The sequence below is a fragment of the Poecilia mexicana genome, unplaced genomic scaffold (assembly GCF_051168715.1).
Source record: "Poecilia mexicana isolate PSO_F unplaced genomic scaffold, ASM5116871v1 scaffold_17, whole genome shotgun sequence".
Taxonomy (NCBI): Eukaryota; Metazoa; Chordata; class Actinopteri; order Cyprinodontiformes; family Poeciliidae; genus Poecilia; species Poecilia mexicana.
In genome coordinates this window covers 1542229-1556743 of record NW_028263386.1, presented here as the reverse complement: position 1 = coordinate 1556743, position 14515 = coordinate 1542229, and the positions used below count along the sequence as shown (strand labels likewise).

The window sequence follows — 14515 nt, the reverse complement described above, 5'->3', positions numbered from 1 at the left end:
TCACCCAAAGACAGTCAGCCTGACATTTGCTCACCCAAAGACAGTGGGCCTGACATTTGCTCACCCAAAGACAGTGGGCCTGACATTTGCTCACCCAAAGACAGTCGACCTGACATTTGCTCACACAAAGACAGTGGTTGAGTAAAAGACAGTCGGCCTGACATTTGCTCACCCAAAGACAGTCGGCTTGACATTTGCTCACCCAAAGACAGTCGGCCTGACATTTGCTCACCCAAAGACAGTGGGCCTGACATTTGCTCACCCAAAGACAGTCGGCCTGACATTTGCTCACCCAAAGACAGTGGGCCTGACATTTGCTCACCCAAAGACAGTGGGCCTGACATTTGCTCACCCAAAGACAGTGGGTGAGCAAAAGACAGTGGGCCTGACATTTGCTCACCCAAAGACAGTGGGCCTGACATTTGCTCACCCAAAGACAGTGGGCCTGACATTTGCTCACCCAAAGACAGTCGACCTGACATTTGCTCACCCAAAGACAGTGGTTGAGTAAAAGACAGTCGGCCTGACATTTGCTCACCCAAAGACAGTGGGCCTGACATTTGCTCACCCAAAGACAGTCGGCCTGACATTTGCTCACCCAAAGACAGTGGGCCTGACATTTGCTCACCCAAAGACAGTGGGCCTGACATTTGCTCACCCAAAGACAGTCGGCCTGACATTTGCTCACCCAAAGACAGTGGGCCTGACATTTGCTCACCCAAAGACAGTGGGCCTGACATTTGCTCACCCAAAGACAGTGGGCCTGACATTTGCTCACCCAAAGACAGTGGGCCTGACATTTGCTCACCCAAAGACAGTGGGTGAGCAAAAGACAGTCGGCCTGACATTTGCTCACCCAAAGACAGTCGGCCTGACATTTGCTCACCCAAAGACAGTCGGCCTGACATTTGCTCACCCAAAGACAGTGGGCCTGACATTTGCTCACCCAAAGACAGTGGGCCTGACATTTGCTCACCCAAAGACAGTCGACCTGACATTTGCTCACACAAAGACAGTGGTTGAGTAAAAGACAGTTGGCCTGACATTTGCTCACCCAAAGACAGTCGGCTTGACATTTGCTCACCCAAAGACAGTCGGCCTGACATTTGCTCACCCAAAGACAGTGGGCCTGACATTTGCTCACCCAAAGACAGTGGGCCTGACATTTGCTCACCCAAAGACAGTCGGCCTGACATTTGCTCACCCAAAGACAGTGGGCCTGACATTTGCTCACCCAAAGACAGTGGGCCTGACATTTGCTCACCCAAAGACAGTGGGCCTGACATTTGCTCACCCAAAGACAGTGGGCCTGACATTTGCTCACCCAAAGACAGTGGGTGAGCAAAAGACAGTCGGCCTGACATTTGCTCACCCAAAGACAGTCGGCCTGACATTTGCTCACCCAAAGACAGTCGGCCTGACATTTGCTCACCCAAAGACAGTGGGCCTGACATTTGCTCACCCAAAGACAGTGGGCCTGACATTTGCTCACCCAAAGACAGTCGACCTGACATTTGCTCACACAAAGACAGTGGTTGAGTAAAAGACAGTCGGCCTGACATTTGCTCACCCAAAGACAGTCGGCTTGACATTTGCTCACCCAAAGACAGTCGGCCTGACATTTGCTCACCCAAAGACAGTGGGCCTGACATTTGCTCACCCAAAGACAGTGGGCCTGACATTTGCTCACCCAAAGACAGTCGGCCTGACATTTGCTCACCCAAAGACAGTGGGCCTGACATTTGCTCACCCAAAGACAGTGGGCCTGACATTTGCTCACCCAAAGACAGTGGGCCTGACATTTGCTCACCCAAAGACAGTGGGCCTGACATTTGCTGACCCAAAGACAGTCGGCCTGACATTTGCTCACCCAAAGACAGTGGGCCTGACATTTGCTCACCCAAAGACAGTGGGCCTGACATTTGCTCAGCCAAAGACAGTGGGTGAGCAAAAGACAGTGGGCCTGACATTTGCTCACCCAAAGACAGTCGACCTGACATTTGCTCACCCAAAGACAGTGGGTGAGCAAAAGACAGTCGGCCTGACATTTGCTCACCCAAAGACAGTCGGCCTGACATTTGCTCACCCAAAGACAGTCGGCCTGACATTTGCTCACCCAAAGACAGTGGGCCTGACATTTGCTCACCCAAAGACAGTGGGCCTGACATTTGCTCACCCAAAGACAGTCGACCTGACATTTGCTCACACAAAGACAGTGGTTGAGTAAAAGACAGTCGGCCTGACATTTGCTCACCCAAAGACAGTCGGCTTGACATTTGCTCACCCAAAGACAGTGGGCCTGACATTTGCTCACCCAAAGACAGTGGGCCTGACATTTGCTCACCCAAAGACAGTGGGCCTGACATTTGCTCACCCAAAGACAGTCGGCCTGACATTTGCTCACCCAAAGACAGTGGGCCTGACATTTGCTCACCCAAAGACAGTGGGCCTGACATTTGCTCACCCAAAGACAGTGGGCCTGACATTTGCTCACCCAAAGACAGTGGGCCTGACATTTGCTGACCCAAAGACAGTCGGCCTGACATTTGCTCACCCAAAGACAGTGGGCCTGACATTTGCTCACCCAAAGACAGTGGGTGAGCAAAAGACAGTGGGCCTGACATTTGCTCACCCAAAGACAGTGGGCCTGACATTTGCTCACCCAAAGACAGTGGGCCTGACATTTGCTCACCCAAAGACAGTCGACCTGACATTTGCTCACCCAAAGACAGTGGTTGAGTAAAAGACAGTCGGCCTGACATTTGCTCACCCAAAGACAGTGGGCCTGACATTTGCTCACCCAAAGACAGTCGGCCTGACATTTGCTCACCCAAAGACAGTGGGCCTGACATTTGCTCACCCAAAGACAGTGGGCCTGACATTTGCTCACCCAAAGACAGTCGGCCTGACATTTGCTCACCCAAAGACAGTGGGCCTGACATTTGCTCACCCATAGACAGTGGGCCTGACATTTGCTCACCCAAAGACAGTGGGCCTGACATTTGCTCACCCAAAGACAGTGGGCCTGACATTTGCTCACCCAAAGACAGTGGGTGAGCAAAAGACAGTCGGCCTGACATTTGCTCACCCAAAGACAGTCGGCCTGACATTTGCTCACCCAAAGACAGTCGGCCTGACATTTGCTCACCCAAAGACAGTGGGCCTGACATTTGCTCACCCAAAGACAGTGGGCCTGACATTTGCTCACCCAAAGACAGTCGACCTGACATTTGCTCACACAAAGACAGTCGGCCTGACATTTGCTCACCCAAAGACAGTGGGCCTGACATTTGCTCACCCAAAGACAGTGGGCCTGACATTTGCTCACCCAAAGACAGTGGGTGAGCAAAAGACAGTCGGCCTGACATTTGCTCACCCAAAGACAGTGGGCCTGACATTTGCTCACCCAAAGACAGTGGGCCTGACATTTGCTCACCCAAAGACAGTCGACCTGACATTTGCTCACACAAAGACAGTGGTTGAGTAAAAGACAGTCGGCCTGACATTTGCTCACCCAAAGACAGTCGGCTTGACATTTGCTCACCCAAAGACAGTCGGCCTGACATTTGCTCACCCAAAGACAGTGGGCCTGACATTTGCTCACCCAAAGACAGTGGGCCTGACATTTGCTCACCCAAAGACAGTGGGCCTGACATTTGCTCACCCAAAGACAGTGGGCCTGACATTTGCTCACCACGCGAGTGGATTTATCATTAGAATTTTTTGTTTTGTTTATAATTTCTTTGATTAGGAATTCACATAAATAGTTAATTAATTTCAGGTTGGGATGTGGGTATTTCACGGTATAAATAGGTGGGTCTTAGGTAGCTTATTATGCACGTGGTGGTCATAAGGTTTTTTACCAGCCAATCAGTCACATCGGTTTCTTTTGTCAGTCAGAGAACAGGTACAGGAATAGGAGCAGAAGCCTGTAACCCTTTTGCTTGAACTGCAAATAAAACCAAAGAACTATATTTTGACTTTTGATTCCCTTTTTGCTGCATAAACCAGAATCCACGGTGCATCAGGTGACTATTTGAGTTGGATTTACTTTTGTTTTGATCACCTTCGAGTTTTTTGATTTTTGAATTTAAGTTTGGGGACAAATGGTCACTACAGTTATAAACGAGCGATATTCATGGCAACATTCCTGACAGACAGTTTACCTCATTCAAACGAGTTTCTGACTCCGTCTGCTGCTGCCTTTACTCTGAGCCGCTGCAGCCTTTACTCTGCCCCTCAGAGGGGGGAGGGGCAGGAAGCGCTCTGCTCAATGCGCTGTTGTGCGCCTTCAAAATAAAAGCACGCGAGTGGAAGATTTTAAAATTCTTCACAACTGTGGTGAAATTATTGGGGGGGACGAATGTGACTCTCTCCAATATTGGAGGGGGGACATCTCCCCCCTCTAGCTTCCTACGCCTATGCAAGACGTTACACTAACTAAATGAACTTTAAAACAAAAGCTTAGTTATCAATCAATCAATCAAATTTTATTTGTATAGCACATTTCAGCAGCAAGGCATTTCAAAGTGCTTTACATAATTTTAAACAGTGAGAAAGAAAAAGAAAGTAATAAAAAGATAAAAAGAAAAGATGAAATCACAGCCTAACAGGACAAGGCCTCCAGCCTTGCAGCACCAGGCTCCGTCCGCCTGTTTCGCGAAAATTTTGCGCTAGGACTTTCGCTAGTTATGTAAAAATTAACTACAGATGCATCTTTTTTTTCTTTCTTTTTTTTGTACAGGTTAACAGTTTTACTTAACAATTTCACTTTCTACATTCAGGTTTTAATAGAGGAGTTTAAAGACACAAAGACAAAACTAAAAACACTAATGAGTTGAAACATTTATTATTTTAGCACAACTCTTAAAAGCACATTAAGTCACATTAAGTTTTTTCACATAAAAATCATCTACCTGAAATGTTTTACAAGTGTTTGCAAGTCTTTACCCTCCTTTAAGTCAAATTACAGCAAAAATATGACACTCAAATAAAGCCAAGAATATTATGTTGGTTAAAGTAATATCTGAACCCTAAATTATCTTAGCAAATGAGATAAAAAAAAACAAAAACAAACTAAAAGCAGAAAGCATCAACCCACATATAACAAGGCCTGCCTTCTGTAGACTCCAACAGCTTTAGCATATTGACTAGCATAAATCTGACAGTTGAGGCCTCACTGGGTGTGTGGCACATTTCCCAAACTGTTGACACTGTGTTGCTTTGTCACTTTCAGTGACATCTGCTGGATTTAGAAAGTCATTGCAGGCAAACTCAATAAAGACGGGAATGTTAACGGTTCATGCCCCTCATGCTAGACATGTTGGCACCTCAGAATTGTGGAAGAGCTCTGGTTACAGTTAGACAGCGCATCCTACTTTTCACCTACAATATAAATAAAAGTTAGTCCCTGTAAACTAATTCAAATATAATATAGAAAGGAACTGAAATAAGCCAAAAGAATAATTATCAAAAGTGGAAATGAGAATGAAATAATAGATCAAAATTATCCCACATGGGAGAAAATAATTTGGGGCATTCACATGCAAATGACAGGAACTGTAGCAGTCATGTGGTTTTCCTTAAAGTGATACACGCACTGACACAGGGTGCAATTCAGAGAGATTTCCTGATGTGTCAAAAAGAGTAATAAAAGAGTCAGACTGGCTTCCCCAAATTTATTTGATGCTGGTAAAATCATGTATGCAGGATTTATATTTCCTGTTTCAAACGAAACAAATTGCTTTGAGCAAAAACTAAGAGAGTAATAATAATTAAAATCTAAATGATTCTGAGGAGATCTGTTGAGATCTCACATCAAGCGACTGTATCAGTGGAGAGAATTTTCTCCTTTCTCCAATTTAGCCATGAACTCTGCTTTTTGTTTCACTTCCATCAGTGACTCAATTCGTTGTTTCCAGCCTGGTTTTCCCTCCTGTTTCTCTCCTTCAATCAGCTCATCAATGTACTCTGGAGTGGTGAGAGGATTGGGCCTCAGTGCTATCTCCTTCAGTCGGTTCAGACACTTTGCTGATTTGTCTATTAATTTATTCACCTCATTCTGCATGATACCATATTCAGCCTTTAGTTCTCTCATCAGGCCTTCAACAGTCATCTTCTGCCCTGTGGCCTTTTCATAGTTTTCTTTCAGGTCTGCGACTGTCCGTTTCTCTGTAACATCTTTGTATTTCCAAGCGTAGTTTTGGTTGAAATGAAGGTTCCAGTAACATTTCCCTGGACACACACGGCAGTATCCATATCTGTCCATCGCCACACATCCTCTTTTATCAGCATCATTTGATGTTTCACAAGGGTAATGACAGGTGACCTGACACTGCTGACAGTTCAGGGTGAAGTTCCCAGTACCAGAGACATCAACTTGTATATGTTTTTTCACAGTAACCTCAAACTCAAAGTCCTCATTTCTACTGATCTCGGCTTCAAGCTCTTTGATTTGTTCTCTCGTCTCTCTGATTTCCTCCATTTTGGCCAAACCAAGTTTAACCTGAAGCTGCAGATTCTCAACTGAAACCTCCAGCTGTTGTCTTTCTCTCAGGACCTCGTTTGTCAGTGTCAAACTTTTGGTTTCTATCTGATTTAGAGCAGCAAAAAACCTTTTCATGCTTTTTGTTCCCATGTTCCAAAACATCTGATCAAAGTTTCCATCATCATCACTCAGGGCATCTGCTGCAGAGGATTTATTGTCAGCAAACAGAGCAGAGTTGTTAAATTTGAAGTGAACTGGAAGACCATCTTCCCCTTTCGGACTTGGTACGCCTGAAGCGTTGATGGCTTCTAGAACTGGAGGCTTCTGACCGTCTGCAAAGGTCACCAGGATCCTGATGTTTTCTGCTATATCTTTGCCAAAGATGGAGAGAATGGAATCAAAGACATATTTCTGTGTTGGTGTTAAAGGTGTAATAGAAACAAAGCATACGGCATCAATCTCTGTGACCCCGTCTTTACTAGTGAAGAGGTTACGGATTTGCTCTGTGATCTCCCTGTCTCTGTCTATTCCTCTGGTGTCTCCAAAGCCTGGAGTGTCTATGATGGTCAGAGAAAAGGGAACCTCAAATCCGTCCCTGTGGTTGAGTTTGTACACAGTGACCTCAGAGGTCTGACTGTGAGCTTGGGATTTTGTTGGACCATCATCCACTAAGCTGAACCGATACGAGTCTGACCATTTAACACCTAGAATGTAATTTATCATCCCATTGATGAGGGTTGACTTCCCAGCACCTGTAGCTCCAAGAACCATGATGGTACGACTTTGTTTGGGAGCAACTTTGCTGAGTTCTCCAAATTTGAAGAACCTGCATCCCTTTATTCTGATGCTCTCCTCCTTCAAAGGAACTCTATAAACAGGCAGCGGTCCGAACTGTGGCTCCAGCTTTGTGCTCTCAGCTTTAACAGCATCAGGAAGCATGTTTGTCTTTGTTGTATGAACCTGAACAATCTTGCTTTCCTTGCTTCTGCCGGCTCCTCCACAGTCACATGTGATCCTGACTGCATATTGAGTTTCTGACTGAAGTCCTGAAATGATGGCCTTTTCACCTGTTGACCTTGTTTGGTTCCAGATGAGATCTTCTACTTTTGAACTATCGGCTCTGCTTGCATATTCCACCATGTAGCTCAGGATCTGAACATCTGGTCTGAGCTCAGCAGGTTTCTCCCAACTCACTGATATCTCAGAAGAGTTTGGTTCACCTTGAGGTTCTCCAGGAGGGCTGCAGGGTAAAGTTTTCATGGGATCATTGATTACATTGGCCGGTCCAACACCTGCTGAGGTCACAGCTCTGCATCTGAACACGTACTCTGTGTTTGGCTGCAGGTGGGTCACTGTGATTTCTCCAGATTTTGGTTCAACCTGTTGTGTCCATCTATCTTGTCCTCTGACACAGAACTCCACAGAGTAGGAGGTGACGCTCTCTGCTCCAAACCTGGGAGGAGAAACCTTCAGAGTCACACTGCTGTGGGTTATATCAGCAGCTGTCACAGTTTCAGGCTTTGAAGGAGGCTCAAAGTTCTTACTGACAGGGAAGCCATCTTCATAAAGGTAGATGGTTGAACCTTCATGTTTCTCATCTGTTAGACCGACTGCCAGGAATGTTGAGCTCTTGGTCTCAGTGTTGGCCTCTGCAAAATCACTGAAGAGTTTTACTTTTGTTCTCATTTCATCTGCCAAGTTGTTGGAGAGATACCATTGTTCCTTCTCAATATCATAACTGTGTGAATCTTCTGACTTGGTTCTGCCTTTGAGGTAGTTCAGCAAAGCAGAGAGGTATGGCTCATCTCTGTCCAGTGAGCTGAAGACAAAACACAAAGCATGCTCTGCAGTGAGAAGTTCTTCATCAAAGATATCTGGAGACGGGATGATTTTGGTGTTCTTCATCATCCTGGTGTAGGATTTCAGAACATGTATTTCTCTCTTTTTGCAGTCAATCCAGTCATTGAGGCTTTTGCTGTTGAAAGGTGAGGAATGAATCTTCTTCAAGAAATCTGCGAGCTCAGACTCTTCTTCTCCTCCTCCTCGGATTGATGGGAGTTTCTTTGCTAGTGTTTGTTGAAATCCTAGCCTGAACTCAGAGCACATACTTTTAAAACGTTTAAGTTTTTTGTTAATCTGTGGAAACTGCTGAGTTGTTGTGTTTTTCATTGCATCATTGCACCTTATTTCCAGGTCACTGAGCTCCTCCAGGACACTTTGTACATCCTGAACTAACCTAACACTTATTTCACGGACAAGTTTAGCTGCAGAAGAATCTAAGTTGGTCAGAGGCAGCATCCAGACCTTGATTGGTACGGCATTTTCTCCACTGGCTCCCAGCAGCTTGGGCAGGCTTTGGTAGACTGCTACTGCATCCTGGAAGGTGGTTGGAGTTTCCTCAAGCAGGAAGTCTCCATGAAACTTACAGGAGAATTTCTGGATTTTTTCCTTATCCTTATCTTCCAGGTGTAAGGAGCCTTCCCCTTCAATAGATAGTTTTGGAATCTTCTCAATCAAAACTTTCAAGTTGCCCTGAATGTCTTGGTGACTTTCTGTCTCTGATTTTTCTTGATCAAAGACAAAAAATGCTTGAGCTCCATACAAAATGCCTGTGACCACATGTGTTGCTATTTTGTTCTCAAAAACATATGGATGTTTTTGAGAACAAAAACATCCATCTTCCAAGGTGATTCATTGATAATTCTTGGAACTTTGTGGTAACTTTGTACTTCAGTGTTACTCTGGCTTGAGTTTTGGATGTCATCTGATCATTGAGGTATTTGGCTGATCCTTCAACTTTAACTAGGCCACCTAAAAAACTTGCTTTTAAAGATGCTTCAACATCCAGGGCTGAAGATTTGTCCTCAATAGATTCAGAAGCAACTATCTCAAATTCACTGTTTGGTTGTGGGGTTTCTCTTTTGTCTTTCTCCAATTCTTCACAGTCCCAGAGTGTTAGTCCTGTAGAAACAGAGAAAATATTCAAATTTGGGGATTTCAGAGGCAATTTATAGATTCAAATCATTGATGGTTACCATTAAGAAACAGTCATTTCACAGTCTTTTAAATGATTATTCCATTTTTAGCAACTACATTTTTTTTTACAAATACCATTGTATCAGTTTTTCATAACGGTATCAAGTACAAAGCTTTAGAAGAAGGCAAAATGTCATGTGGTTTGTCTTATAGGATAGACCTAGGACCCTGAAAATATCTATGAAAAACGAAATAAATCAAAACTAACAAAAATCACTGGAACCAGGGAAAAACAAATAATAATCAAAAAAGGCATCAAGCAAGGAGACACAAGGAGAACACAGAAAAGCACAGAGAAATGATGGCAGTTGACGAGAGGAACCAGCCAGGAGTGACTGAGAATGAGAAGCTTAAATACTGGGGAGGTTAAATGCTGAACAAAAGACCAGGGGCTTCATGCACAAAGCTGCATGCACACAAAAAATGTGCTGTTCCATATTTTACGCAAAACTCGGCATGTCTAAAGACTAACTTTGCGTCAAGGTTTGCATAAATATACAAACACTTTTTCGCTGCCGTGAAAATGTGCGGTGGACATCAAACCACAAAGCGTCAAAACTCCCCTAAATACACTGAAATCTGACTACATTCTGTGTCATTTAGACCAAGAAGCATCAAACCCGATGTTTTTCATGATTTTAATATTTTATTGTTTGATCGTAAATGATGAATCTGAACTGCATTTATCCTCAGACAATAAGCTAACACGCACAGAAAATAAAGAAAATAAAAATGAAAGGATGTGAAAACCTCACTCAAATGTAAATAGTACTTTTCCTCAGTTTTTGTCTCATAAAGATGTAACTCATTGGTCTGTGTGGTAATTTAATTCTCACTAAAATAAGAAAACAGGGTTGGATCAACAGATTAACTCAAATCTGCTGATTACAAATAATCAACAGGTTTGATTATTTTTAAAGTGATCAAGGTGTGTATGCAATTACACGTATATAAGTAGCTGCGCAAAGGTGAGCTGCGTAATTGTGGAGCTTTGGCTCTGATGGAGAACATCGCCAAAGGAAGAATTTAGAGGGAGCGAATGATCAGAGATCATATTGATCTATTGGGAAATGATGATGATGGTTTATTAGTGTTTAGATTAATCCAGACTGATCATCCTGGATCTCTGAGCAAAACTTAAAGAAGGAGCTGTGTGGTACCGGTACCGGTCCAGCTGCAGCCATCCTTCAGTCGAGCTTTGCGAATGAACCTTATGGACATAAAGTATCTTTATTCTGCAAATATACAACGATTCTACTATTTAGAATAAACGTCCACATTCCCACTCAAAGACCCTCTGACTCTCTGTCTGTCTTTAAACCCTGGCTGAACGTTTTGCTTCTGTTTTAACAGGCATTTTCACCATCTCTTTATATTTCATTTGGATTTTATGTCTTTTCTTTAAAATGTATCATTTTTATTTGTGTGAGGTGACCTTATGTGTCCTGAAAACACCTTTTAAATAACATATACAATTATTCTTATTATAAATACTCATACTGCTACAAACAAGGACGTCGCCATGGTTACTGCTTCAATCGGTGGCAGACTTCCAGGTATTTATACAAATTTATATTAATATGTATTTATGGGTGGCAGTGTTGTGGTACTCGAAATTGGTCTTGGTCTCGATACCGGTCTTAAGACCATTTTTTGATGGTCTTGGTCTCATCTCGGACTCGACCGCATTTGGTCTCGGTCTTGTCTCGGTCTCTGAGGACTCGGCATTTTATTTCAAGACCAGTCGAGACCGCAACTGTGAAAATATCACTAAACGTACAGCATACTGTCCAGTTTATTTGTTAACATCTTTGTTTTCAGTGGATGCAAAATGCACCAATTAAAATCCAAGCAACTATGTGTTTCTGTTACTCCCCCCTCCTCTACCCGTCCCCACCTTCCACTCGCGCGCCGCGCTCTGAGACATGCGCAGTGGTTTTCTCTCAGCGGCAGAAGATGTTTGTCTAATTGTCAGTAATATAATAGCGCTGCAAAAATAGTAAGAAATCCGATGGCCACAGCTAACTCAGTAGCGCTTCGCTTTCACAGACGGTGGAGACAACGTCTAACTTTTTTGTCACTTAGAAAAGTAGCTCAAAGAAGGTAAGCCCCGTTAACGTGATGTTAGCAAAGCTAGCTGTACAGAGACACATAAGAATTTGTTTTGAAAAATGTTGTCACTCACTGCGCTGAATTACTGTGCGGAGGTGTAGACTGACTTGTCGCATATATGTGACAACGCTGTGTCCAAAAGTCTGCAATATAGTGATGTGACATTCAGGAACAGTCGATTCATCTGCTCGTCTCTTTACTTATTAGATAGGACTGGAGTGTCACTGAGAGCCGTTGTTCTATCAGATAGCCATACGCTGTCAGGATAGCATACATGCAGTGAGTAGCATGCCTGCGCATTAAGAAGTCCGACGGTCAGTGGAGTTGTCAGTTCACCATATGCAGCAAGTTATGACGAAAATAAGTCATTAAATTGTTTTAAATGATAACTATATAGATATACATGTGTTGTCATGGTTTCAACGTGTATTTAAAGCAGGTCTGGCTGCAGCTGGAGTCAGCTACAACACACGCCCATGTAAAACTTACTTAACCGCTGAGTCATGATGCCATACAACTGTTAATAACCAAGTGTATGACGATCTACGTCATGATTCTGTGTTGCTGATTAAATGAAATCTTATGGTAATGACGTGTCTGACAGATATTGCTGATGTTATATCACTGTCAGAATAGCATACATGCAGTGAGTACCATGCCTGCGCATTAAGAAGTACGACCGTCAGTGGAGTTGTCAGTTCAGTATACGCAACAAGTTATGATGAAAATAAGTCATTAAATTGTTTATAATATGACATAATATGATAACTAGATAGATATACATGCGTTGTCATGGTTTCAAAGTGTATTTAAAGCAGGTCTGGCTGCAGCTGGATGCCATACAACTGTTAATAACTGTTAATAATGATCTACGTCATGATTCTATGTTGCTGATTAAATAAAATCATATGGTAATGACAGCGTATGCATGTCTGAGCTAAGCGTACGACTATCTGACAACGTATGCTGATCTGACAGAACACCGTGAGTTTGTGCTAAGCGTATGACGACCTGACAGAACAGCCGTTCTTTGTTCTTGTAATGCTCTGTGTACACGGCATCATTATTTTATTTAATTATGTACGTTGATATTTAAATTAAATAACTAAAACACAAGAACGAAAGAGCACGCAGAGCATGTACATTGCTCTTTGATTGTTTTTGTTCAAAGTGGCAGCTGTAATGTCTGCCATGGTGTCAGACTACCTGGCTTCATGTACTGGGATAGAGAGTGAAAACAGTCACGATGAGCGCCTTCTGTTTGGTTACTTCTTGCTTGTTGCTCCTTGGTCAGTGTTCATGGTTGAGCATTATTTACCATCAGGGCATTGACTCAATTGCTATGTTTAATGGTGCAGACAGTGGTGGTTTCTTATATGAGCAATATGGGCAAATGTCCAGGGTGTTATGTTTTCACGAGACCATCACACATTGTAGCACAGAAATGGAATATTTAATATTGGTAAAATATATTAAGTATTTAATATCTAGGTGTTTTTATGGGAATATGGATCTTTCAGATTATTTTGAGAAGCAATTTCGATCATATTTTACATTTCATTGTATCATGTAGCACGGGCCGCTGGTCTTGGTCTTGACTCGGTCTCGGGTTAGGTGGTCTTGACCACAACACTGATGGTTGGCGACATTGCAGAGAGTAGCTGCACTCCATTTCCCGTAAATTAGGATTTATAACGGAAAGGTGTGCGTGCGCACGGCTTTATGTATCCAATTTTGTTTTGTGCGCCGAACTTTTCTAAATTTTTCCGTACGCCAGGTTTTAGTGAGAAAACTGTGCAGTCTTTAATGCATGAGGGCGAAGACTAATGAGTTGGAAATGAGGCACGGTTCTTCCTTACCCGATGGAAAAATTTCCAGTTCTTAGCACATGCCAACCAGTTACACCTGGCAGCCACACCCTCAAAAGACAACAACCTCAGAACTTAAAAAAAGTTTAAAACAATAAACAAAAACCACGTAACTCATAACTAAACAGTTAAAATAAAATGACAAAAGAAGGATTAAAAAATAGAAAAAGAATGAACAAAAAAACAATTCTCTTCCACTACAGTCCTGTTCTCTCACAAAAACAGGTAAAATAAATAATTTAAAAATAACACAATGTGAATCCTTACCGGGAATGATTGTGTCCCGGCGGAGGTCGTACAGCATCCCGAGTCTGAACGGTCGGCCCAGAGTCGCCACCTCGATCACTTCCTCAGACGCCATCTTGTTTTGTAAATCATAAAAGAGAAACATTACGGGTCAGAACAATCTGATAACTGTTTACAAACATTGAGAATAATCTGATCGAACAGTGTTCAAAAATCTATAACAAGAATAACATTACTGATGAGAAGAAGAGAGTGGGCAGTGTTTAAAAGACACCAACATATGGGACTGGATAGAGAAAGGAGAAAACCGTTACTCACTGCAGAAATATACCAGAGCCTTGTGACAGAAGTTTCATTTTCAAACTTTCATTTTCAGCGAGGGAGACACTCCTCATGTTTACTAAGGCTGCGTTGTTAAAGGGAAAGCAGCTCATTTCCCCTAAATGGTGACCAACACAATGAACTGCAGGAATCTAAGGAAGGCCATTCAAGTCAACTATATATGATTTTTTAACACTCAACAACACATTGTCTGCGTATGGTTAACATGTTATTGTCATGTTGATGCATTTTTAATATTTTAACTTTATGTTGTTAATAATAAGTTAATTGCATCTGATTTGGAGCCATTTGGTCACTTGTCCAGTAAAAGTCCATTATTATACAAAATTCCCATTTTGCATGTTTTCATCCTTCCATTTGAGTATGTCCTAATTCTAGCAGTAGGAAAACAAAAACACCCAGCCGTTTTTGTAAATAAGTATAT

At 42.9% G+C, this 14515-nt stretch overlaps 1 protein-coding gene across 1 annotated transcript; it reads right to left on the bottom strand.

Annotated features, from left to right (window-relative positions):
* Positions 1-4833: 4833 nt before the first annotated feature.
* On the bottom strand, positions 4834-14160 carry LOC148154503 (uncharacterized). The gene is made up of 3 exons (XM_088015024.1): positions 14068-14160; positions 13771-13864; positions 4834-9448 (listed from the first exon to the last, which is right to left on the bottom strand). Exon 3 carries the CDS (start codon positions 8783-8785, stop codon positions 5831-5833), a length of 2955 nt encoding a protein of 984 aa, XP_087871150.1. The 5' UTR covers positions 8786-9448; positions 13771-13864; positions 14068-14160; the 3' UTR covers positions 4834-5830.
* Between the last annotated feature and the right edge of the window lie 355 nt (positions 14161-14515).